This window comes from Mugil cephalus, chromosome 4, assembly GCF_022458985.1.
Source record: "Mugil cephalus isolate CIBA_MC_2020 chromosome 4, CIBA_Mcephalus_1.1, whole genome shotgun sequence".
Lineage (NCBI taxonomy): Eukaryota > Metazoa > Chordata > Actinopteri > Mugiliformes > Mugilidae > Mugil > Mugil cephalus.
Window position 1 is genome coordinate 157,075 of NC_061773.1, and position 26,319 is coordinate 183,393.

The following is a 26,319-nucleotide window of genomic DNA, read 5'->3' on the forward strand; positions in this document are numbered from 1 at the left end:
GTAACTTGCATTTTTCACTGTTTTTTGGATGGCCTCAGTAAATGTGGCGACTTCATTGTTCTTTGCCACAAAGTGCCCCTCAAAAAAGGCAGGATCATCAGAGCTAAGGAAGAAACAAAAATAGACAGATCCATTAATCACATAAAAATATAAAGGAATCGATAAAAACACTGGAAAAAAAGAGCACCTTCCACTGTGACCAAAGCGATATAACTTTCTGTTTCCATCAACAGAAACAGCCAACATTTCAGGTGTGCAGGCTGGACAGCTGAATTCACCACCGCAGCAGAGTTGGTTTTCCTCAAATGAAGAGTAGGAAAACTCTAAAAAACTGTGCTGCAGTGCATCTCCGTTGATATGTCCAGACTACAAGATGAAGAGAATTATACACTTTTGGATGTTGTCTACTGAAATACAGCTTTTTAATATGGTGAAGAACAAATATACTTACTCTTCCTCCACACTTTGTGCGATGCTCCAGCAACTTTGCAAAGGCCTGTCTGATTAAACCAGGAGCAATGATCTTCAGTTCCTGAAAGGAGCTCAGAAGGTCCAACGTGTACAATGTGGACACGTGAAGAGAGGCTGGCCAATATCCACTCCTAATGAGGTCCTTTAATTCAGGAGTCCACTGCCTCTGACATGTTCCACACAAAAATAGTGGCTGATGCAAATCATAACACCCTCGGAACTTAATGCAAATAAATATCATCATAAATACTTAACAACCACATACTTAATACAAATGATCTGTGTAGTGTAGTAAATTGTTCTTACCATTGATGTAATTAAAATCACTGGTTTTCCTGGTGATGTGATCACATGTGTGCCCCACAAGAACAGCATGGTGGCTTCACAGTTGGCAAAATACATGCTGACGAAAACAGGAACCACTCAGTTACATTATCTGTAACAAGCTAGAAATACATAAGGAAAAAATTAAGACTTCAATTAAGACTTACCTTGCTCATGGGTGCAATATCTATCCTCCTGTTTCATGATGCATGTAGTTGGTGGAATGGCTTTAAAAAAAACATTAATGATGCATTCTCTGTTGTGGAGTGGCTGCTTTTTGTGATGCAGTACATCACAGTCACCACAGACCCACTCTTCAGGAAGACGATCTTTTCACCTAAGAAGGCAAAATGATTATGAAAAATTTCTTGGGAATAAAGTGCTATAAACTCTATTTAAGATATTCTGCATTAGGTGAGTTAAACAACTATTATTTATTGGAATATCTGTCTCAGGGTTTAGCTCCTCACAGTTGGGCACAAGAGGTCCTAATTCATTTTTACATATACCTGCGGGTTGCTTCCGAATATCCAAATTTTCTACCAGCCCAAAAGTTACAATAAATACACAATGATGAAAATTTAAAAAAAGCCCATCATGGAGTAAGTTTAGTATTTAAGAATACCAACCGAATGATAGCAGGCTCATTGCAGAGGCAACACAAGGGATGACCAACAGCTTCCTTCTCTATGAGGCACTGGAGGTTGTGTGGTCTTGACTCTTTCCAGCGCTCTGAGGCTTTGTGCTAACGGACAAACCAGGATGATAGAGAGCTTCTCTGAGGCTCAGCAGAATGACATAATGCCAAAATAGCAGAGAGCTTTTCCATATATTTTTTTCTGTTAAAAAAATTATATACTTGAGTTATAAAAGACGATTTTAACAATCATTGGATAACAACCATAACAACCAACTCAGCTAATCAACAGATAGTATACACATGTTTTCATCAGTATGGAACTGGTGTTAATCATTTCTGTTCTTCATCTATGTAACGTGTTGTCTTTAGAGTTTAAGGTTTATTGTAGGTTTATTGTATCTAAAGTTAGATTCATTCTTCACTGTGATTTACCAAATTTCTCCAGAGGAACTGATGTTGATGGTAAGGTAGGCACATCTTCCACACTGGATGACAGGGAGCACTCAGCTTGAGGCTGTGCATCTGTAAATCAATCAGCACACAGAAAAATAATATTGGATTATGGATGATCTTGATTGCAATCATGTTCACACAATGTTTTTTGTTTTTTACCTACATACTCATTGCTAAATAACAACTGATAAACTCATGCAAACTATATTAACATGAAATACTGCAATGCCGGTTAAATAAATGTTATCTGCTTATCAATACATCAACAATTTACCAACAACTACCTGTAGCTGAGGTTCTGCGTTGCCCACCACATCTCCCCCTGGGCTTTCCTTGTTCTTGCCTTGTCCTTTTAGCCTTTGTTGCAGAGTCTTGGAAGGATGCCCGTTTCCAGATCTCAGATGCTTTCCATATGTAGATAAAAGTCTGGTCAAACTTGTATGGTTAAATGTACTAAGAGCAAAAACAGATGAATAATCAAAGCAAACACCAGCATCTATAAATTCAGGGATCTATACACTGTCTGACCTTTACCAGATTATCCCCATCTGTATTCCATTTCATGATTTCTACACATCCACACAGCATGCCTGGATGTTAAGTGCAGTACAAAACCTTTCTATACACATTAAATCAGGTATATAATTTGTCACCCACATGTATGGTCAAGTAATGTTTGATGTAAACACTAACCTTGGCTTCAGCAAGAATCCGGTCAAGCCTCATTTCAACAGCTATGTGCCTCCCCTCTTTGTAATGGGGATTCTGGGGGTCAGTGGTACAAGTTTTGTCCATTGGAATACAGACAAACAAATAAACAAGTACAGACAAACGGGCAGACTAACAAACAGTTGAACCAGCTGGCTAGCTACACTGTAAAAAAATAAATTGTAAAAAAAACGGTACATTTCTGGCAGCAGGGGCGCAATTAATTAAAATACAGTTTTAAAACATTTTTAAAAAATTAAATCCCCTAAAAATATGGTAAATAAATGTTGTATTACGAACAATAATTCTTAAATTAACAGAAATATGCTGTTATCCATCGATTTTAATTACGTTATTTTGCCAACAAAAGAATGTGATTCATCTTTCAAAACACGTCAAAAACTGTTGCAAAACTAGATATTTGGTTAGATTGCAAGAATGTACTATTAATTTTAGAAAACATCAAATGGATTTCATTGTTTTACGTTATTTTTAACGTTTAATTACAAACATTTTACATTTTAAAATAATGAAATCACCAATAAAGTCGGAAAATTAACATTGTAATATGAATAATAATGCTTAAAGTGCAGAAATGTGCTCTTATTAGTTGTTTTAATGGCATAATTTATAAAAAAAAAGAAAAAAAAATAGTTGAGTTACCAATTTACATACAAGTCACCACACATCCACAACACTGATTAGAAACTTGGTGAAACGTCACTGGAAATGAATCCATACTCTATACCAGGGGTCAGCAACCCTCAACACTCAAAGAGCCATTTGGAAAGAAAACACTGGGAGCCACAAAACCCCTTTGACATCTAAAACGAAGCCGCAACTTCGAACACCACAACTGCCGCACATCGGCAGTTGTGGTGTATATTTTCTGCAACAAAAAATTAAATACATTTTATTTTAATGTTAAAAGATCACCATCATCAATTCAAATTTAGAATTATATTTAAAAAACTAACGCACTAAAATAAAAATACATTTGAATTAAATACTCGACAGCAACTAGTAAATGAGCTGCAATGCACTGTGGGAGTTCAGTGTTTTTTGGTTGATGTTACAACCATGAGTGTGGTGTGGCATTCAGTGTCATTCAGTTGTTGTGTAACTCTCGCTCGTTCACTGATGAGTGACGAGTTGCCACTATTCTGAGGCAGTAAGTTAGCGTGAAAAAGTGAACAGCTTTGATCAGCATCCTTGCTCTGCACCGCTCGCTGCAGAGAGCTGCAACAGAGGAACGAAAGAGCCGCATGCGGCTCCGGAGCCGCGGGTTGCCGACCCCTGCTCTATACAGTTGACGAGGTGTGGTGTCCGTACTTGAACTACTAGTTGATCGTAGTGAAGTTGCAGTTTCTGAGCTGTAACCACCTGAAGAGAAGACAGAAAACATTAGCTGTTAAATAATAACAGCTAATTACAGTTTAAGAGGCAGGACCAGGATAAAGGTGCAAGAAGATACAGCCTTTTCCAACACCACAGCAGTCACACGAGCTCCACTATAGATGACACCGTTTTTTTGGGACAGACAAGCTTGCAAGATCTCAACACACTACAAAGAAAATACACACCAGACTGATTATACATGGGAACTAAATGAACAACATATTGTTGTTGGGGGAACTATTGCTACTGCTGGATACAAAAGTCATTTTTTTCTGTACATTGTGATAAAGTATCCTGTGTTCATCCCATAATCCCATCCCATCATTAGTTGTGTGTCATTTGCTACCGAATCAGAATCTAGAGAAGATAGACCCAACTGATGATACTAATTTCTAAGCACACTGTCAATTTACTGCTGCTGATTGTACTATATTACACTAAGTTACAGGTAGATTTCATTATTTTTCAGCCCATCTAACCCAAAAGAGTAACTGTGTGCAACAGATGCATGTACTCACCAGAGAGGGGCATCTCATCAGACTGTGTTACTGGACTTGTACTGGTACTGGTGTTGTATATTGATGTGCTGAAGATAGAAGTGATCACCGCTGACAAGTCTTATCTTGCATTTAAAAAGGTTTATTTACAAGAAAGAACAATGTCAAACTCTTGCCGAATCTGAGAGAGCCTCTGGCCAATCGTCGAATCCCCTCTCCCATTCAGCTCCCACAGTCACCTTATATAGGATGGTCATCCCCGAGAACCCCCATACACAAACAAAGCTTTAGGTTGTATGTCCTGGCTCGTTTTACGAACTGGCATCTGGTAAATGACCTTTTTGACCTTTAACCATTAACCTTTAACTTTATACATCCTTCACAACCCCCAGGCACAGGAAAGGGACAGATAAGAAGAACAAGAAGATAATATACTACATTCCCCCCTTCGAGGCTCCTAGAGTCTCGACCACCAAAAAACACGTACACACATTCAAACACAAAAACATATTCATTATTATAACAGAATAATATGTCCTTCTTACAGTGCCAGTTACAGCACAACCCTTAACGATACAACAAATTCATGGAGTGTGAGAGCGAAAACCTATCAGACAGTCATCTTTCTTAAAATGTCCACCTTTCAATCTAGACAGGAAATTCTCTCACGGCCCCTCTGTCTCAGGCGACCACACAGTAGTACTCCAAGCCTACTAAAAAGAAGGATTTCTAAAAGTTATAGGGAAATATCTTAAGCAGAGTATATATATGGATACCTCAGAAAATAAATCAAAACCATATCCAACATCAGGCTGGTCGACCCATCGGACCCTCCATTGGACCTTTCCCTTCCTAGCATTACTTTCCTTAAACACCCCGAAAACAAAAAGAAAACAACTGAGGTTCCAATACATCCACTTTCTTAACAAGCACATAACTCAATTACATTTTTTACAACACTGATAAAACAAAAGTATGTTGCACTGTGATTCTTTTCCACTTTGCTCCATTCGTTTCCCACTGGCACTGCAAAGCTTCATCACAGCGTCCTAGTTCAGGGTCCTTCAGTCCCCGAACACCCAGCTTCTCACATTGATCCTCCTTCAATGTCCTTCTAAGTGGAGAAAAGACAGCACACCAGTATCTTTGCAAACATTAAAACGAATAGACACAATATATTTAAAAACAAACATCAACACACACACATTTCTCCTTGACTCTGTGGATGATAAACTGCCCCAAGACGCTGTTTAATACCCAGTTTCTGTAAAATCAATTTCACAGTCTTATCCACAAACTCCTTCCCGTTATCCGAAGATATTCGATCAGGAAGTCCCCACCTGCTTATGACCTCCCTGCACAGAAACTTTGCAACTGACTGAGCATCCTTTCACTTAGTTGGACAAGCTTCAGGCCATCGTGAAAATCTATCCACGACGACCAACATGTACCTCTTTTACCTGCAACCGGTTTTATCATATCGACAAAATCCACCACCAACTCACGCATTGGACCCCTTGGCGTTGGAATATGACCTGGAGGAACCATCACACCCCTCCGAACATTATTTTTCAGACAGATAGTGCACCTGCTTATAACATAATCAATTTGCTCAAGCAAATATGGTGCCCAAAATCCATACTCTTTTATAATCTTCCTCCTAACTTCCCCCCTTGCAACATGGGCTAAGCCATGTGCTTCCTGAATCATCAATCCCAACAGGTCTGGAGGTGCTACTATCAGTCCCTCATGATTTCTCCAAAGACCAGTAGAATCCTGTGTTGCCCCTCGATCTACCCACAACTGTTTATCCACCTCAGAGACAGCTTCCTGCATTAAGACCACATCTTTCACTGTAATCTTATCCTCCAAATCTACTTCATGTGTGACCAAGAAAACTTTACCCAACTTCTCAGCTCCTGTCACTGCTTTTGCAGCCTCATCAGCCGCTTTATTACCCTGAGTGACTCTTGACACATCCTTCTTATGTGCTGCACATTTAGCTATTGCTATTTCTTTAGGTTTCATCATAGCATGGAGATGTTCCATTATCTGAGTGTGATGTTGTATTGGGGAACCATCTGTTTTCTTAAACCCTCGATTTTTCCATACCGATCCAAACAAATGACACACATTATGAGCATATGCAGAATCTGTATAGACCGTCACACGCTTGCCTTCCGCTAAAAGACATGCTTCAGTTAACCCCACCAATTCAGAAAGCTGCGCTGATGCAGGCTGCGGTACCACTTCCGCTTTCTCAACAACAAATCCTGTTCCCTGGGCTTTTACCACCGCATAACCAGCACTCAAATTATCTCCCACACGATAACAGGACCCATCTGTCCAATACTCTACATCTGCCTCACGCAGTGGGAGAGCTTTCAAATCTGACCTTAATCTTGAGTATTTCTCTGCTTCTTGAACACAATCATGTGGTTCACCATCTTCTGGAGTTGGCAAATTCTCAGCTGGATTTATCGTAACACATCTGACTAATGTGACATCCTCCTGTTCTAAAAGCCTATTATAGTCTCTAAGTCCAGGCATGGTCAACGTATACCTGCCATAGTTCAAAAGATTTCTGAGACTATGATGAGTAAGAATTGTCACTGGATATCCCCTCGTGACCGAAGATGCTTTGTCATACATTAAATAGACTCCCACCATTGCTCTATAACACAGTGGTAGTCCAAGTTCAACATCTGAGTAAGCAGTAGAATAATATGAAATAGGTTGAGGACTGGTCCCTGTACCGGTTGGCTGACAAAGAACTGCACATGCATATTTTCCTTCAGCTGAAGTAGATACGTACAACAGAAAATTCTTAGAATAGTCTGGAAGTGCTAATGCTGGAGCTTCTTGTAACCTCTGTTTAATCGTTTCAAAGGCTAATAAACCATCCTGTGTCCAGAGAAGATTACAGTGAAGTTGAGTACTCCCAGTATCTTTAATCATAGCCCTTAAAGGTCCTGTCAAACTTGCATAATCTTCAATCCATGCTGAAGAGTAACCAGTGATACCGAGGAATGTCATCATCTCCCTGACTGTTCGGGGCTTTGGAGCCTTTCGAATAGCCTCTAAATGACTGTCAGAAATACTTCTGTGGCCCTGTGATATTGTTTGACCCAAATAAACTACCTTCTCCTGACAATATTGCAACTTCTTCTGTGAGACCTTGTGACCATTTTCTGCCAAAATCTGCATCAGCTTAATTGAGTCTTCATGACATGTTTTTTTATCTGGTGAACAAATAATAATGTCATCTACATATTGAACCACTGTACTTTTTAATTTTTGATCTAGTCCTGCCAAATCATCTTTCAATACTTTATTGAAAATATGAGGACTATGTTTAAATCCCTGTGGCAACCTTTTGTACACATAAAACTGTCCCTTGTATGTGAACCCAAACAAACCCTGACTTTCTACGCTCAGTGGAACACTGAAAAATGCACCACATAAATCCAATACTGTAAAATGTGTAGCATTTGGGGGAATTTGAGCTAACAAAGTATGCGGATCTGGCACTTCTGCTGGAAAATCGGCTACTACTTCGTTCACAAATCTCAAATCATGAACCAAGCGATAGGAATCATCTGGTTTCTGTAAAGGCAACAATGGCGTATTGCTTATAGGATTTTGAGTTATCTTCAGCACATCTGCTCTCAGAAGTCCTTCAAGCTGTGGTTCAATCCCTTGAACTGCCTCTTCTTTCAGTGGATACTGATTCTTCCAAGGAGGTCTGGCTCCAGGTCTAAGCTCCACTTTCACTGGTTGAGCTGATTTAACAAGACCAATATCAGTACTGTATCGAGACCACAAACATTCAGGTACTTGCTGTAACATTTCTCTCCTCAAAACGTCTGCGTCCATTTCAACCCCACATATCGTTTCATGTGTCATTTGGACAACTTGTGGTCGCCCATGTCCTTGAGCAGATATCATAATCTTGAGAAACCGCTGATCCTCACTCTTCCAGATGGCAGAATTTCCCTCTACTGGTGCAAAAACAGCTTTTACTGCTTCCGCCATCATTTCTCCTATATCTTTCTGTTCATATTCTTCAGACACCATCAAAGTCACATGTGGTACACTCTCTTTGATTTTATATTCTTCACTCACATATTCATTCATATCAATCATCATTGCTGCTCCTTGTGGTCCCAAAATTATACAAGACGAGGTGAGTTCAACTTCTTTTGGTTGATGACTTATCCACTCCTCACAATTTGACTGGGCAGCGTCCTTAAAATACTTGAGCGTACAATGAAGCGAATAGTCTGGAAGTTTTGCATCAGGCATATTTGCTACAATGAACTTCTCCCACAATTTAACAGGTTCCAAAAACTCTGCACTAAGATCTCCAATCCAGCATACTGAAGAGGCCTCCACATCTGTTGTCATCAATAGTTGGTAAGCAGTATCAGATGGCATCTCCACCAAACAGCCATCGGGTGTACACTTTATAACACACTTCAATCTGCATAAAGCATCTCTTCCTAACAGTGCAATAGGTGTGTGTTCTGAAACCAATATAGGTATTGTAGTCTTTTGATTTTTGTAACAGAGCTCAATTGGTTTTGTAAGAGGTACCAGCTGTTTCACTCCCTCAAACCCCGACCAGACATAGGGAGGTGTATAGCATCTTCAGGCCGAATACAGATGAAAGCCGCTCCGCTATCTACCATCACTTCTAATGGTCTATTATTTACTTTCACCATTATTGTTGGATCTTGTTCCGGCCCTGACACCACCAGCTGACACCCCCCTTTCGAATTTTCCGGGCACCCCTAAAATCCTTGCTCTGGACCCCTATAAGGGTTCGCCGGTCCCCGGATTATCAATTGCTGACCTCTGAATCCTCCTCTTGCATTTCCCCTGAAGTTTCCTCTGAATTTCCTCCTGGTCTATCACACTCACGAGCAAAGTGTCCAAACTGTCCACAGTTATAACACACTTCTGAGAACTGTTGGAAATTAAAGTTTCCTCTTCCTCTTCCAAAGGTTCCTCGACCTCTTCCTCTCCATATTTGCAGCTGGCCAAAAGTTGGTTGTGTGTTATAAACAACCGGGACCACTGGGGACGGTTGAGGTGATTGAAACTGAACCTGGTTTGGCTGCAATTGTGGTGGCGGCTGATTTTGTTCAGGCTGGCTCTGTAAAACTAAAGCCTGCTTCTTCTCCTTCTTCTTGTTATACACCAATTGTATTTAATTGAGTTTCCGAAGAGTTTCTTGATCTTGTTCCTTCTGATCATACTCCTTCTTTCTATACAGGTCCACTTGATGTGCTACATGGTCTGTATATACACCCTTCGCCATATTTCCAAGACCAACCACTTCTGCCAATTTGCTCCGCACTGGTAGAGGTAGCCCCTTCTGTATCTTGGCTCGCAAAATTGATTGCTCCATTTGACTCTCCTCTGGATCGTTTCCTGTGACATTTCTCCACACCTGATAGGCTCTTGACACATAGGCTCTCGGATTTTCTTCCTGTCCCAGTGGCTCAATGAGAATGTTGTCGGGGTGTATATTTGTCGGAAATGTATCTTTCAATGCTCTCCATACTCGACCTCTATTTGCTGCAAACAGCTCTGAATCATTTACAGCAGTTTCCACATAACGGTTTAATCCAGCTCTCTGCAAAATCTCCCCCATGGCTGGAACCCCAAGTATATTAGCCAGCAATCTCTTAATGTCTCCTACTGCAGCTTGCGTCCCCACCATGATCTCTTCCAACTTTGAGATCCAAGGGTGTGCTCCATCTTGAAGAGTAGGTAACTTCTCAAGTATATCTGACATGTCAGTACTCTGCCAAGGTTTATACTCCAAGTTCTGACCTCTTATGACAACTGGACACATCTTACCAGGCTTCTTCTCTTTCCTTGAACGCAGTTCATATTCCTTGTCCTGTTTTTGGGAACCTGTTTTCCGCAACTCTTTCTTCTGAATCTGCAGTTCTTGTAATTGGTCTTCTAATGCCTTTCTTCCTTTTGGTGTAGTGCATTTGTCCAGACATCTACAGCATCGATCTATATTCTCTTCAACTTCTCTTAAAATCTGTCGTCTTTCTTCTTCTCTATAAGCAGTTTTTATCTTAGCAGACTTCAAAAGAGTGGGACTCTCACTTTCTTCATCACTATCCTCATTCTCAATCTCATTTTCACTTCCACTTTCACCTTCAACTTCACTTTCATCTCTCAGTTCCATTCTTCTTCCTGTTGTACCTCCTCTTCTTTCCGCTCTGGCCAGTAGTCGTCTGACTGCTGGATCATATCCTCCCATGGCTTCTTCTTCATCACTCTGATCCTCCACTTCTCCAAAATCCATCCTTTTAATTCTCAATCGTCCTCCGGTCTCCAAACGTGTCGTTTTCTTTTTACTTTTTGTACTTGGATACATCCTAATAGTTGTCTCTGCTTTCCCCACTTCTATAACCTGCTCAGCCTCATTCTTAATGTGGTAATTGCCCTCTTGACTAATTACCGGAAGCTGAGGATAAACTTCCCTGAGCTCCATCTCCTTCTTATACGGCGGAGGTCCCTGTACTGGAACTACATGTGAAAAGGGTGCATCAATCTCTGCCATTAACTTCTCTGTTTTCTTCACATTCTTTTTCATTTCATCTACAGTCTTCTCTTCACAGTCTTTCTTCTTCTCCATCCATTTCTGTCCCTCCTTCTCAAACAACTGGAGAATGCCAAGCTCCGTTTGTCTCTTCTGTTTACGTCTTTCACCTTTTCTTCCTTTCTTTTCGTCTGCCTTATATGTGGTCACAAGCACCTGTATTGTTTTTATTACTTCTGGATTAAAGGTTCCTATCACTGGCCATGATTGCTCAATTTCAGGCCAACGCTTACACCATTTCTGTGACATCTTTGCAATACCTTTAATTAAAGGGTTATTCTTCTGAACTACCTCAACAGGCGTAGTTACTTTTGAGTTATCCATTTTTGATATAATAGTAACACCCCCTTTTTATCTGTAATCAAATTCAACCTAATTAAAAATAACCTTAACTCTATTCTATTATCCTATTATTATGTTTATTTTAATTGATACACTATTATTATTACTACCTATATTCCCCCTTTTTATCACAATCAACAAACAAATGAATCAATTTGCCAACTTCAGAGGATGCAAAAACAACCCTACAGATGTAAGAGCAAACAACGCCAGGTCCACACACAATATCAACCATATACAAACAACCGATCAAATTGCAAGGTACAGCTTCCCCAACTCAGCAGAAATTAAACTCTGTTTTCTGAATGGTCAGTCATTGCCAAGCCTCAAACTGCAACATACATGCTATGTGCAAACAAATGAATATACTGTTGTTGTCCCAAATCTGATTACCAATCACACAATATATGTATCATCAATATCAACCATTAACAAATGCGTAGAGGTCAAAAAGCAGGTAGATTAGAAAGAGTCTGTGGATAAAATCACACTGGCCTTATTGCTGGGTTCAGATGCGTGTGCTGTCGTCTGCAAGCCTCAGGTTTCCTGTGAGGTAGACCAGCTGTTCTCTCCTCTGCCTCCAGACACCCCCCTTGTCCTTTTACTTCCTTCTTGAACTCTCACCCCATAAAAAGAGACAACAGGCAAACACTTTAACATTGTAGAAAACCACTAAGTACAATACACTCTTCAATGTGACTAACACATTCCTGCCAACACTTTCCTTTATTATTTCTTTAAATATAAAGTCCTTTTTCTGGGGCTCATATATTTTAACAGTTTCCAAAGTCCTCCAAGCAGAGGCTCATAGTATTTTAACCAAAAAAGTCCCCACAAAAGGCTCATACTATATTTATCAAACGTCCTTTACAGGCTCATAATATTTTAGCAAGTACTGAATATGTAAGTATATTATTATTATTTTCATCTCCTTAATCTCCTATTTCCTAATTTTATTCGTTTTATTCAACATAAAATCTAATATATTACTTCATAAAACCGGTTGCCACACAAACAACAAGGATCCACAGACAACACATACAGAACACACAAATTTAAAGTGATCACACATTTCTCTTCCAAATAACTAAGCCTCTAACTTCTCTCTAACTTCTACCTCCGACTTTAACTTCTAACTAACTTCTTCTTTTAACTAACTACTATTTTCCCTTTCTCTGTTAACTATTCCTATTTTCTTCTCTTTTCTTTTTTAGGCGATTCTTTCTAGCGGTCCTAGACCTGCCCAAGTAGCCTCAAGCTATAGAACCCCTTTTTCTCTATTCCTTTTTAACTCTTATATCCTCTTTTCCTATTTTCCTCTAAATTTACCTCTTTTTTTAAACAAAAATTCAAATGTTCCTAATTCCCCTGGGCCCAGGAGTTCTCTCTCTCTCTTTTTTATCCTATTTTTACTTTAAGCCAATTCCTTTGAAGCCAATAAAGCCAATTTTCACACTGCTACCAAAGACCATGTGTCTTACTAGTTACAGCGGTAAAGGGCCCCTCCACTTAACTTTGCACGATGTGAGTTCAGCGCCTCATGCTACTAATTAGGCTTTTCTACTCTTATTTCTTCTATTCCTTTTCTATTCTCTTCTTCGCTTTTTCTCTATTTGTAGGCCTACTCTTATTTCCCTTTATTCCTTAATCCTAACTTCTCTTTTTCTTATCTTCTTATTTCCTTTAAATCTATATCGTCCATTCCCCCCTTTTGCGTTGCCAGCAACGCAAAGAAACCTCAAATTTAGAAATTTAGAACGACGAATAACTTCCAACAGCAGCACAACAACCACCCCACAAAGAGTCTTAAACGGTGTGTCCCCACAGCAACACTGCACAGTCCCCACGAGCAAACCAGCGCACTATAATGTGAAAAACTCACCCTGTATATAAGTCGACTGATGCGGGAGTCAGCTCCTCAGGACTGAAAGCAGATGCTGAGAGGCCACAAACACGTCCAAGTTCGTGACGCCAAAATTGTTGTATATTGATGTGCTGAAGATAGAAGTGATCACCGCTGACAAGTCTTATCTTGCATTTAAAAAGGTTTATTTACAAGAAAGAACAATGTCAAACTCTTGCCGAATCTGAGAGAGCCTCTGGCCAATCGTCGAATCCCCTCTCCCATTCAGCTCCCACAGTCACCTTATATAGGATGGTCATCCCCGAGAACCCCCATACACAAACAAAGCTTTAGGTTGTATGTCCTGGCTCGTTTTACGAACTGGCATCTGGTAAATGACCTTTTTGACCTTTAACCATTAACCTTTAACTTTATACATCCTTCACAACCCCCAGGCACAGGAAAGGGACAGATAAGAAGAACAAGAAGATAATATACTACACTGGCTCTGCTCAACTGTTGTTTGCTCTGGCTCCTTGGAGGACTGTCCAAGACATATTGTTGGCCTTATTAAAGGCATTGATTGCATTGATTAGTACAGGTGGACCTAATAAGTAGATTTTGCCAATGCACATTTTTTTTAATGTGAAAGTTTATTCTGCACAAATTGAAACACATACTTGTCTTTTTGAGCAGTGACAGACATTTCCTGGCTTCAACTGGTCTCAGGACAGAAAGGAGGTCACTCTCCTGCAGGTAGCTCAGGTCCTCAACTCCTAAACATTGCAGATGCTCCAGCAAAGGCTCAGGGTCTCTCAGTTTAGGCACTGATTTGATGAAAGACAGAAGCGGACTCTCTGCATCCATGACTAGGAGGACTAGAAGGGATGAAAAATACGTTTTTACTGTCACATTTTAATCTCTCAAACTCCAGATGACTCTGAGTCAAAAATGCTATGCTTAAGTGAAATTACTCTTGTCCCACAAAGCTTGTACACAGGCAAAGGGTAATAATCTAGTCTCGCTCAGGCTTTCAACATTTCATGCTTGTTTCACTTCATACAATGCAAATGCTGGCACATAGGACACATCATGAGGTGTAACAAAGTATACGTGCTGGTCCTGCGTCACAAGCATGAGCTCAGTCTGTCTGAATTCAAGTGCCTCACCTTGATTTAAACACAGAAAGAGTACCTTTTCGTACTGAGTGCCTTTCCACTGCACCATGGTAGCTGCTCAACATTGGGTTCTTTGACTGAGGTTTCTCCTACTGTGGAGCACACTGCTTCACTGTACAGTTCTGCATGGAAAGGAGTGGAGTTCTTAACCACCAGTTTATGCCATGAAATCAACTCTCACCACTTATCTGCAGAGAGAAAGAAAAAAAAAATGATGAATCATGAAATTTGCCAAAATCAAAATAAATGCTATTGGTTGTGAAAAAGTCGATCTAAACTGTGTTAGCAGATCTCCCCTCAATAAACCAGAAGATGATCGTTAGCTTATCCTTTCCATATTTTTCAGTATTGTTTTGAATTTCACTGACTAGTGTTGCACCAAAATTTAAATTTGAAAAACCTTGAAAAAGGCAGAGTAGGTCACTACTCCTATGTTTGTGAGAGGCAAGAGGAAGATAAAAATATTAGTTTTAAGAAAGAGTAACTGGTTAAAATAAACCATTACCAAATCTCAGTATCATTTATAAAACATTTGTTCTCTCTTCTTTGGAAGAAAATCCACTTAAAATGTCTCACTAGCGACACCTGCAAGTGGAGGAGTAGGAGCAATCTGCGTGGAAAGAAGACTTTGACATTTTGACACGTTACATTAAATCCAGCTTCCTATCCTAGCCAGAAATCATGCCATTTCAAGTCACGCAGTCAAGGTTATGGCCAAAAAACTAGAAGAGGGTTATTAATCGATTATTGTTCATTGTTGCAGCTCTAAACAAATGTTGTTCCTCTTTCTCTCCGCCTGTGTCAGTCAGTTCACAAAAGTAAACGTAATGACTAACTGTTAAGTGCTAAGCTAACGTTAGTGTAAATAAAATAAAAAGTGGTTGGTCTGGCTAACTACTAACACCCATAGATATATATCTATGACTAACACTGGTAGACGCCACGTGAAGACGCCGCCGCCGGCCATACTTTTGTCATCATAGTTAGCTAACATTTCAATTGACGACATGCTAGCGGATTGGTTTTGTCGACTGAGTAAAGTCAGAGGCATGGTGGTAAATAAAGCTAATACTACTAAGCTTCAGTTTGATACTTGCCTTCTGCCTTCGTCCTTCCTCCAGCCTCGACATTAGCTGCTGTTTGCTCCAAGTTTCTGTGACCAAACTGGAAGAGCCGCGTGGTGGTTGCTGACCTTGTTAAGCGTAACATCAAAGACAGATGATCAGTGTCGCAACAGCCAATGGCATGTCTTCCTCTTCTTCTTCTTTTTCTTCTTCTTCTTCTTCTTCTTCTTCTTCTTCTTCTTCTTCTCCTTCTTCAACCGTTTCTGTCGACCAATCCAAACGGGACCCGCGCTTTTCAAAGCACGCAGTCCAAAGACGTGTCGCGTTCACGTTTTTGTCTTTTGTGTTTGTGCAGGGAGACATTGCAGCAGTAAAATGTCTCCTGATTACACGTGTTTTATTCAGACATGCTGTGAAATAATTCAAGACGTTGTGATTTATATTGGATTGTATATATATATACACACAATAGCCTACAGTGTTAAATAGTTATTTTACTATTAATTTCTCAATAATTTTAAAAGATTTTTTTTAGTTTTAACTTTTGTTGAATTTTACAGTTTATTCCATTAAATAACAGACAGATGGATTCTCACAGTTACAGTGGTTTCATCAATTAAAATCAGTCTCCTTTCGTTGATTGTCCAGATTGTTTCTGTATTTTAAAAATACAAAAATAATCTGTAAAAAGAAACAGTATAAACAGTAAAAAAAAAAAAAACAGTAAATATAAAAGTCTGTAAAGTCTGTATATATTACATTTTTTTTACAGTGTAACTTAGAGAGATAGAAAGATGAATAGACAGACAAACAGATGGATGGATAGAAAGATAGAGAGATGGCTCTTAAAAGTGCCTTTGGGTTGGTGAGGTGGTTTAGGGTCAAAGGTCAGGATATGGTTTGACAGCAACTACAAGAAGAACAGAGGCAAACCCTTAGTGCTCTAGCTGGGTTTGTTTTTTATGCAGAAAGGTTTGATTGAAAACAGATCACGTTTTTTTCTAAATCAATCAGATACCAGACATGGCTAGTTTTCCCTCACAAGTTAGATCGTTTTCGTATTCTTGCGTTTAATGATTGAAACCATTCAAAATCATTGCTTTAATACATAAACCATGTGCTTCATGTAAGCAAAGTAAGGCATTAGCTCATGAAACACTAGCAGGACAGAGACATATCATACCTGTCCTGGAGAGGACTCAGCGGAGAAAGGGCAGGGGTCAGGGGTCATGGACTAAGGAATTTCTACAAAACTACTACTACTACTACTAATGATGATAATAATAATGATAATAATAACAATGAAAACGATATTAAAAATAAAGCTGCATGCAGCAATGAGGGGGTCCAAGCACATAGGTCATAAGGCTAGAAGGGAAGTTTCGAGTGAATCAGCCAAAGATTGGCGAAAATACGAGCTGACTTCCTGGTTGGCGGCTCCGTCGGCAAATTTGATTGGGTGTAGCGGGCAAATGGATTGCACAATGAAAATGCCCCTAAGTAACTTTTGTGCGGTTCGGTCTGAAGATAGTCTCTGCTGATTTTTCGGGAGAATCGAACAAAATTTGCGTGCGACCTGTGAATCTTTTTAAAGGTTTTGGACAAAATCCAATATGACGGCCAAATTTTTACAAGTGTGTGAAAAGTTTTGCCAGATCCTGAAAGGGGACATTCCAAAGTTTCACTTAACATGAAAATTTTCTTTGAAATACTAACACGTCAAAGAGAAAAGAGCAAAAACGCAATTTGTTAATTACAGCGCCCCTAGAGGCCGAATGACATCGAATTTTTATTGCGCATTTCGAAGGGAGTCCCGAAGCGTCCAACCAAGGTTGGAATTCGGAAGTGTCGCCGAGATACGAGCAAACTTCCTGTTTGGCGGCGTCGCCGCCGACAACGATTGGCTAACATGAAAAGTTGCCATGAACTATCAATGGGGCACCCCATAGTACCCGTGGATGTCACAAAGTCATTTCAAATATGAAGTCATCAAGAGATATGAGAAAAACCATTTTTTTCTAATTACAGCCCCCTAGAGACCAAATGGCACCAACTTCATGATTTTCACTTGGGATCAGGTCAGGACCCATATTGCCAAATGTGATGTCAATATGTCACATCGTTGCTGGGATATGAGCTTATATTGAAAACCGCGCCTTCGCCGCTGATTTTGATTGGCCGCAGCAGACGAACGAAGTGGAAATGAAAAAAACCCATCTAGGAACTTTTGTGCGGCTAGGTCTGAAGATAGTCTGTGGCGATTTTTTGTGAGAATCGGACAAAATCTACGACCCGTGAGTCTTTTTAAAGGTTTTTCACAAAATCCAAAATGACGGAAAATCTATCATGACGTCATAGGACACACGATCCAAGGATCACAAGGATACCTTGTTTTTGAAAATTGGGCATACGGTTCAAAAGTCCAAATGTACTTCCAACTTTGACCTGTTGGTGGCGCTAGAGTGTACTTACTGGCAACATGTAACTCAGTCAAATTAAAGATACAACTGTCCTTAAGCTTTGTGCATAATTTCACAACTTTTCACCATACGGTTCTATGGGCTGCCATAGACTCCAATGGCAGAAGAAAGCGGAATGATAATAATAATATAGCTGCATGCAGCAATAAGGGGGTCCAAGCACATCGGCCATGGGCCATAAGGCTACATGAGAAGTTTCTAGTGAATAGGACAAGGATTGGCGGAAATACAAGCGGCCTTCCTGGTTGACGAATTTGATTGGCTGTAGTGGGCAAACAGATTGGACAATGAAAATGCCACTAAGCAACTTTTATGCGGCTCAGTCTAAAGATAGTCTGTGCCCATTTTCGTGAGAATCAGACAAAATTTGTGACCTGTGAAACTTTTTAAAGGTTTTTGACAAAATCCAATATGGCGGCCAAATTCTTGCGATTGCGTGAAAAGTTTTGCCAGATCCTGAAAGGGGACATTTAACGGTATCAGCAAACATGAAAATGTACTTGGAAATCAAGAGAAAAGAGTAAAAACGCATTTTTGTTAATTACAGCGGCCCCTAGTGCCTGAATGACACCAAATTTGGCATGTCTCCTTGGGTGGGTGCTGGAGACGTACGGGCAAATTTGATTTCGATATGTCAAAGCGTTCCCGAGATATGACCTCACATCCGGTCTGGAACCTTCGCCGCCAAATTTGATTGGCTGTTGCGGGCAAACGGATTAGACAATGAAAATGCCACTAAGTAACTTTTGTGCAGTTTGGTCTGAAGATGGTCTGTGACGGTTTTCGTGAGAATCAGAGAAAATTTTTAGACGCGTGAAACTTTTTAAAGGTTTTTGACAAAATCCAATATGGTGGCCAAATTCTTACGATTACGTGAAGAGTTATGCCAGATCCTGAAAGGGGACATTCCACAATATCAGCAGACATGAAAATCTAGTCAAAAATCCTAACACGAGAAAAGAGCAAAAACGCAGTTTTGTTAATTTCGGCGCCCCCTACTGTCCGAATGACACCAAATTTGTATTGCACATTTCGAAGGGAGTCCCAAAGTGTCCAACCAAGTTTGGTCTTCGGAAGTCAAAGCATCGCCGAGATACGCGCAAATTTCCTGTTTGGCGGCGTCACCACCAACAACGATTGGCTTACACCAAAACTTGGCATTAACTATCAATGGGGCACCCTATAGTACATGTGGATGTCACAAAGTCATTTCAAAAACAAACCCATCAAGAGATAGGAGGAAAAAACATGTTTTTCAAATTACAGCGCCCCCTAGAGGCCAAACGACACCAAATTCATCGTGTCCACTTGGGGCCGAGTCAGGACCCATATTCTCAAATGTGATGTCAATATGTCACAACGTTGCCGAGATATGAGTTCACATCGAAAACGGCACCTTCGCCACCATATTTGATTGACTGTGGTGGGCATACAAATGCGACGGTGAGGACGCCAATTAGTAACTTTTGTGCGGCTTGGTCTAAAGATAGTCTGTGCCGATTTTCGTGAGAATCGGACAAAATTTGCGACAAGTGAAACTTTTTAAAGGTTTTTGACAAAATCCAAGTTGGTGGAAAATCTATCATGACGCATTTTGACGAAAGATACCTTGTTTGTAAATTTCGGGCATACGGTTCAAAAGTTACGTGCGCAAATTTATTTCCAACTTTGACCCATTGGTGGCGCAAGAGCGTTCTTATTGGCAACATGTAACTCAGGCAAATTAAAGATCCTACTGTCCTTAATCAACGTGCAAACTTTCACAACTTTTTACCATACGGTTCTATGGGCTGCCATAGATTCCAATGGCAGAAGACAGAAGAATAATAAGAAGGAGAAGAAGAAGAAAACGTAGAAACACAATGGGTTCCAGCAGCTTCGCTGCTTGGACCCCAATAATAATAATAATAATAACAATAATAACACTACCAAAAACAATGGGGTTCCTGCAGCTTCGCTGCTTGGACAGCTAGATTTCCCCCCTTTTCGCTGGTCTCACATTTGGACTTACTGTGACAAAACCTTAGCTCCTATCAGAAAAATAAGCAGACCGTGGGTGTCGTAAGACCTTCCTGAAGACTTTGAAATTTTTTTTGTCCTTGTAGAGTAAATATTTTGGATACACTCACGAGTTAAAGACAAAGATCCTTCTCCTTTTCTTAGAAAATCTTTGCATTGGAGTGAATGGAGTGGAGACAGGTACTTTACCGCAAACAGAGGCTCGCAGTTTAAATTCTGTGCGTCTCACTGCTTTGCTGAATACATTGTGAGAGACACAACAAGTTTTTCTACAACTATGGAAGAAATCATGTGTCTGGTGTGTAAATTGTGGCCAGGACGAGCGTGGAAAGAGAAAAATTTCAGGCGATTCCACACACACTCTCTCCCTCTAAGTACGAACATTCCACACTCTAAAACGACTTTTTTTGAAAAAGGTCATGGTCATTGAACAGTGATTGATCAACAACAATAAGACCTATCAAAACGAGATAACAATGCACCAATACACAAGGCTCGTGTCTACATTTTAAAGTTTAAATAAAGTATCTAGGTGAAAGTATGCCTGAGCAGTAGACTTTGAAAACTGTCTCTTTTTTTTGGGGTTCTTTTTTTCGTCCATCCCATTCATTTCCAATGGGAAATTTTTTGCAGTTTTTCGCGAAAAGCTATAGGGGCTAGGCCTCAGACAAAGCCCCGTAGCCCTTAAAAATGATAATAAAGATTCGGAGAACAAGAATGTGGACGCCCTCTGGGCATCCACCTAAATAGGAAGAAGAAACACGCAGGATAACAATAGGACCCCAATAATGCTTGGAACCCAATAATAATAATAAGAAAACGTAGAATCACAAAGGGTTCCTCGCAGCTTTGCTGTTTGGACCCCAATTATTACAAGATAAATGACAGACACAATTAGAAATAACATGTTACGGTTTAGGGAACTGGACCCTGAAAACTAGTGCAGTAAAACAAAAAAGAGTTTATTAACTCACGGAGGCACCACAGGAACACACGGCATGGACACAGACGAACCAACAAAGGACAAAACAGGGAAAACATTGAAGTCAAATACATGAGGAAACAAGACACAGGTGGGGCAACTGCATACATGTGAGACACACGAGGTACTCACAGGAGGGAAAACACAGGAAGACAAGACACAGAACTTCAAAATAAAACAGGACATGGACAAGGGAGTGGAGACAAACCATGGCACAATATCTGTTGTGCTAGGTTTTGTTTTTTGTTTTTTTTTAGAAAAAAAAAAAAAAAACTTACCTCTTGGCTAATAAGAGCCCACAGTTGTTTCCTCCTGAGAAAGTTCTCTGGCCCAGGAAAAAGGTCTCTTAAATCATCCCGACTGAGGGTGTTGAGTAAGGCCTCATCTATGCTCGCAGCTGTAAACAAAGTCAAATTATTAACAAACCTTTTAGAATTAAAAACCATATACCATTTTTACCTATAAATTTAGCACTAATCAACTTGACAAGGTAAATTGCAGTGTCTGTGTTATTCCATCTATTATCTAAGAATAAATTTAAATAAAAAAAAATAGACACTTGGAGTTGTGAGATAGCAAAATAGCTGAAATACATTTTGTTTCTGAGATCAGTATCATCATGCATAATCAATAATTAAGTTAAATGGTAATACACATTAATATTATGTAGCATATGCAACAACACCTAAACATACTATTTAGAACCTAAACAGTAACGTCATCCAATTCCAATGTTAAGGCCCTTTTAGTTGCTCCTGGAAGGCATGAAAAAACATCACAAGTCATGGATAGGTAAAGTTGGATCACTCTAGATCAGTTTTTCAGTCTTTCAGCTGTCAAAAGTGACAAAGAATCTGACACCTGGATAAGCTACTCAAGGGTGACTGAGCAAAGGCTAAATTCAATATGTGGAAATGACAAACAATAAGGCAAACAGTAACTTAAATGTCATTATTTGACCATTTACCACCATAAAGCTACTCCAGCTTAGCTAGCCTTGGCTATGCTGAGGAGATATTTTAAAATATACTCTTCTCTATACTTCTTCTCTATACCTCTCTATACTCTTCATTCACAGATTCAAAACAATTAGAACCTAAATCATGTCAAATCATTAAAATATAATGATTTTCTTGTTTTACAGAATGCGTTCAGCACACCTAGCTGGCCAGTTCTATAAAGTAACGAATCCATGCTGTCTTTCACTGCTTGTTCACCAGGTAAATCTATCTGTGTGGCAACACGCAGGCCTCTCTCTCATCAACACACAGAGCTGCGGTCACAGACTATGGCTGCGGTGACCTGCTTGCTTCATGTGTACTGTTGCTTTAATATGCAAGTTACTGTTGCTTTAATATATCCACATTCATAGAGCACATGAAAAAAAAATTATTGCGGAAAATTTAACGTTATCAACAACATTTTCAATTAGTGAGAAAAAGCATAAGAAAACACTACTAATCCAAAAAAGCGTTGAATAAGGTCAAGTCCATCTGAACTTATTCAACGCTTTTTTGGATTACCATGACCTGGATGACTGAGAACCTTCACAGACAAAACACTACTAACCATGTTGTAGTAACGTTATCAAACCTGCAAAGTCATCTAACGTTAGCTAAGTTAGCTAATTAGCTGTATTTCAGATTGAAGAGGCCGATATTCATTGATACACAGTTTTCGCGATGAGTGGAGTAAATGTGAAGAGTAAAACTGTAACGTAATTGAAAAAATTATAACTTTATAATTTTTAATATACCGGTGTTTTCTTCTTACCGCAGCAGAATCCAGTCCAGATAGGCTGTGTTCTCCCAAACGTCGCAGAGCAGACTTGACCACATGAGGGTAGTGAAGGGGGGTTGGTGCAGACCATGTCAGTCTGTGTAAAATGCGTAAATAACTGATAATAATGACATACAAACATACATAATTGGCGAATACTGGAACTATAAATGATATTTTAATTTCTAGGCCGGTTGTTGATCCCTGTATAATCACATCACTATGATCCACCCCGCCACCCGTCCAGATACTGACCTCTCAGTATGTGCCCGCCAAAATTAAGTTCAAATGATTCAGACAGAAGCAGTTATATGTAGTGCTGCTCGTACTACAAAGATCAAATACCTGTACTACTCCTTTTTGCTATTTGTGTTTTTCTAGTATAGACTCATTTTTCAGATTAGTGGAGATTTTTCCATGGCTTAAACATCTTCTGTCAGCATTCATCTGTCCAGCGAATTTCTTTTTCGGCGGAACATGGCCTGTTGGAGGTGTGCAATTTACTTTGTTTTCATTGCCTTAACATTGAAGTCCCTCTTGAGCCACATGAATGGCACATAGTCGCAGTCCCGGTCTTCGTGTTATATGCGGGATTGATGGCTGTACTGCTGAATACAGAGTCTTCAACTCCTTTTACTACCATATTAGATGCAAACATGCTTTGTATTTTGCCACTGGACACCCACCTATTGGATGGATGACATCAGCTACAACTGACCTATCTCAAGTTGGAAGTGAACATTTTGACATCCCAGTTTTTTCTGACTGTGCCACTGAAACACAGGGAATGCAAAGGACCAACAGTGGCGTCAACATACCTGTGATCTCAAATGAAATGTTGAACCCACAGCCTACATGTCTTCAGATTCCACACCCTGATAATCAGGTATATTGTCAGTTTTGTATGATAATATTATTCAACATTTGATGTGAACGTCTTATATGTACATAGTATATTAATGTATATTGTTAACACAACATACTTACAGGAAGGAGCTGGTGCATCAAGTGCAAATATTAGACATGCAGCTACATTTGCCATAAATGTGAGGGAGAGATGGTTATAGTTTGGGTAAGTGAAACTGGTGTCCATAGGTACCCAATACTTGTATACATTTGTAAATCCCGCAGACCATGTAATGCACATTTGTAACCATTTTGACTCTGTTTTTATGCAGTTTTGCTGTTGTAGCTACAGTTAAGGCACATACCTTACTGTATGTCATGTTGGTACCACAAATGAGATCAATCATTTTCAAATTGACAACACAACACAGCTGATTGACTAATATAATTTTCAGGATCTTGCTGACAGTTACATTACAAATATAGACTTTGTGTTTATGATACATTTGATTTAATATGTGGAAGCCAAATAATAATTGAGTTTATATGTATGTTTAATAAAATATGCAATTTCCCACAGTGGAATGGTGCATGAAAGGCTTGAAATGCACCTTGAAAGTGTTTGAACAGTGCTTTGACTCTGAAAAAAGTGTAAGTACCCCGAGAGGGTGTAACCTGACATTTCTCTGGATAATTTCATATTCCAACTGTCCACCTGTAACAACAGCCTCATATTTATCCTCAATTTCAATATTTTTCAAAACTTAATGTTAGCTTTAATTGTTGTAATGCTGGTGCTATTAGGATGCAATTAGTATTAGTGCTAGCATCTTTCAGTAACTACAAGCAACAGGGGGAGACATATTTTGATGTAATTTTGAACATGCAAATGCTCCACATCGTTCAAGGACAGTGAACTTTTTGGTATGATCAATCTTCAAATGAGTCTTAAGAATGGTTATGCTAGTTGTATTGGACAAACATCATGTATCTTACACTACATTCTTGACTGTCTTTCAGAGGAGCATCAACAACATTGTTTCTGAAGTCCAGCAGTATCAAAGTACTCTTTTGAGCACCTTGAGAGAAAGTGAATGAAGAGGATCTTTGAAAGACATTCAGGCACCATGGAACAGCTACAAGAGGAAGTACTGGCAACATTAGTCAGTTTTCAAGATCCTTTCTCCTTCATGGCCACCACATACAGTGGGGGAAATAAGTATTTGATCCCCTGCTGAATTTGTAAGTTTGCCCACTTCCATAGAAATGATCAGACTCTGGTTTTTATGGTTGTTTACTGGTTATGGGTATAGACAGAATATCAGTCGAAAATGCATAAAAAACACACAATCTAAAAGTTATAAATTGTTATGTATTTTATTAAGGGAAATAAGTATTTGATCCCCAAGCATAACACAAGTCAGTACTTTGTAGAGAAACCTTTGTTGGCAAGCACAGCGATGAGACGTTTTCTTGTAGTTAGTCACCAGGTTTGCACACAGCGCAGGAGGGATTTTGGCCCATTCATCTTTACAGACAGTCTCTAAATCCTTCAAGTTTCTTGGCTGCCTCTTGGAAACTCGGAGCTTCAGCTCCCTCCACAGGTTTTCGATTGGGTTAAGGTCTGGAGACTGACTAGGCCACTCCATGACCTTAATATGCTTCTTCTTGAGCCACTCCTTTGTTGTCCTGGCAGTATGTTTTGGGTCATTGTCATGTTGAAAAACCCACCCACGAGGCATCTTCAGTGTTCTTGCTGAGGAAAGAAGGTTTTTGTCCAAGATGTTACAGTACATGGCTGCATTCATTGGCCCCATAATGCGGTGAAGTTGCCCTGTACCCTTTGCTGAAAAACAGCCCCAAAACATGATGTTTCCACCTCCATGCTTAACCGTGGGTATGGTGTTCTTTGGGTCACACTCACGTTTTTTCATCCTCCAAACACGGCGGGTCGAGTTAATGCCAAATAGCTCAACTTTGGTTTCGTCAGACCACAGCACTTTCTCCCAAGCCTTCTCTGAGTCATTTAGATGTTCACTGGCAAACTTAAGGCGGGCCTGTACATGTGCCTTCTTGAGCAGGGGGACCTTGCGGGCACTGCATGAGTTCAATCCATAACGGCGCAGTGTGTTGCCAACTGTTTTCTTGGTGACGGAGGTCCCAACTGCTTCCAGATCATTAACAAGCTCCTGCCGTGTTGTTTTAGGCTGCTCCCTCACCTTTCTCATCATCATCCTCACTCCATGAGGCGAGATTTTGCGGGGAGCTCCAGACCGAGGACAGTTGATGGTCCTTTTATGGGTCTTCCACTTGCGAATAATGGCACCAATAGTTGTCACCTTCTCACCAAGCCTTTTGCTGATGGTTTTGTAACCTATACCAGCCTTGTGCAGGTCTACAATCTTGTCCCTGACATCTTTTGACAGCTCTTTGGTCTTGCCCATGGTGCTGTAGAAGTTGGAATGTAAGAAACTGATTCTTAGAGCAGGTGTGCTTTATATACATGACGAGTTAAGATCAGGAGTATTGGTAATTAGTTGACTGAGCACAGCTGTGTGCCACATGCGCACCAGCCAATCTGTAGGAGCCTGAATTCTAAGTGAATTGTTGGGGATCAAATACTTATTTCCCTTAATAAAATACATAACAATTTATAACTTTTAGATT

The 26,319-nt window shown here is 39.9% G+C and overlaps 1 protein-coding gene and 1 long non-coding RNA gene across 2 annotated transcripts; both read right to left on the reverse strand.

The window, feature by feature from the left end:
* Positions 1 to 6: 6 nt before the first annotated feature.
* On the reverse strand, positions 7 to 2,721 carry LOC125007220. Its single transcript, XR_007112664.1, has 9 exons — positions 2,582 to 2,721; positions 2,173 to 2,292; positions 1,868 to 1,957; positions 1,425 to 1,634; positions 963 to 1,132; positions 778 to 874; positions 452 to 637; positions 188 to 366; positions 7 to 103 (listed from the first exon to the last, which is right to left on the reverse strand). It is a non-coding gene; the product is annotated as an uncharacterized LOC125007220 (long non-coding RNA).
* A 2,892-nt stretch (positions 2,722 to 5,613) lies between these two features.
* LOC125006152 lies at positions 5,614 to 13,501 on the reverse strand. The gene is made up of 3 exons (XM_047581922.1): positions 13,344 to 13,501; positions 12,035 to 12,080; positions 5,614 to 9,102 (listed from the first exon to the last, which is right to left on the reverse strand). The coding sequence occupies exon 3, from the start codon at positions 8,926 to 8,928 to the stop codon at positions 5,836 to 5,838; it is 3,093 nt and encodes a 1,030-aa protein (XP_047437878.1). The 5' UTR covers positions 8,929 to 9,102; positions 12,035 to 12,080; positions 13,344 to 13,501; the 3' UTR covers positions 5,614 to 5,835.
* Between the last annotated feature and the right edge of the window lie 12,818 nt (positions 13,502 to 26,319).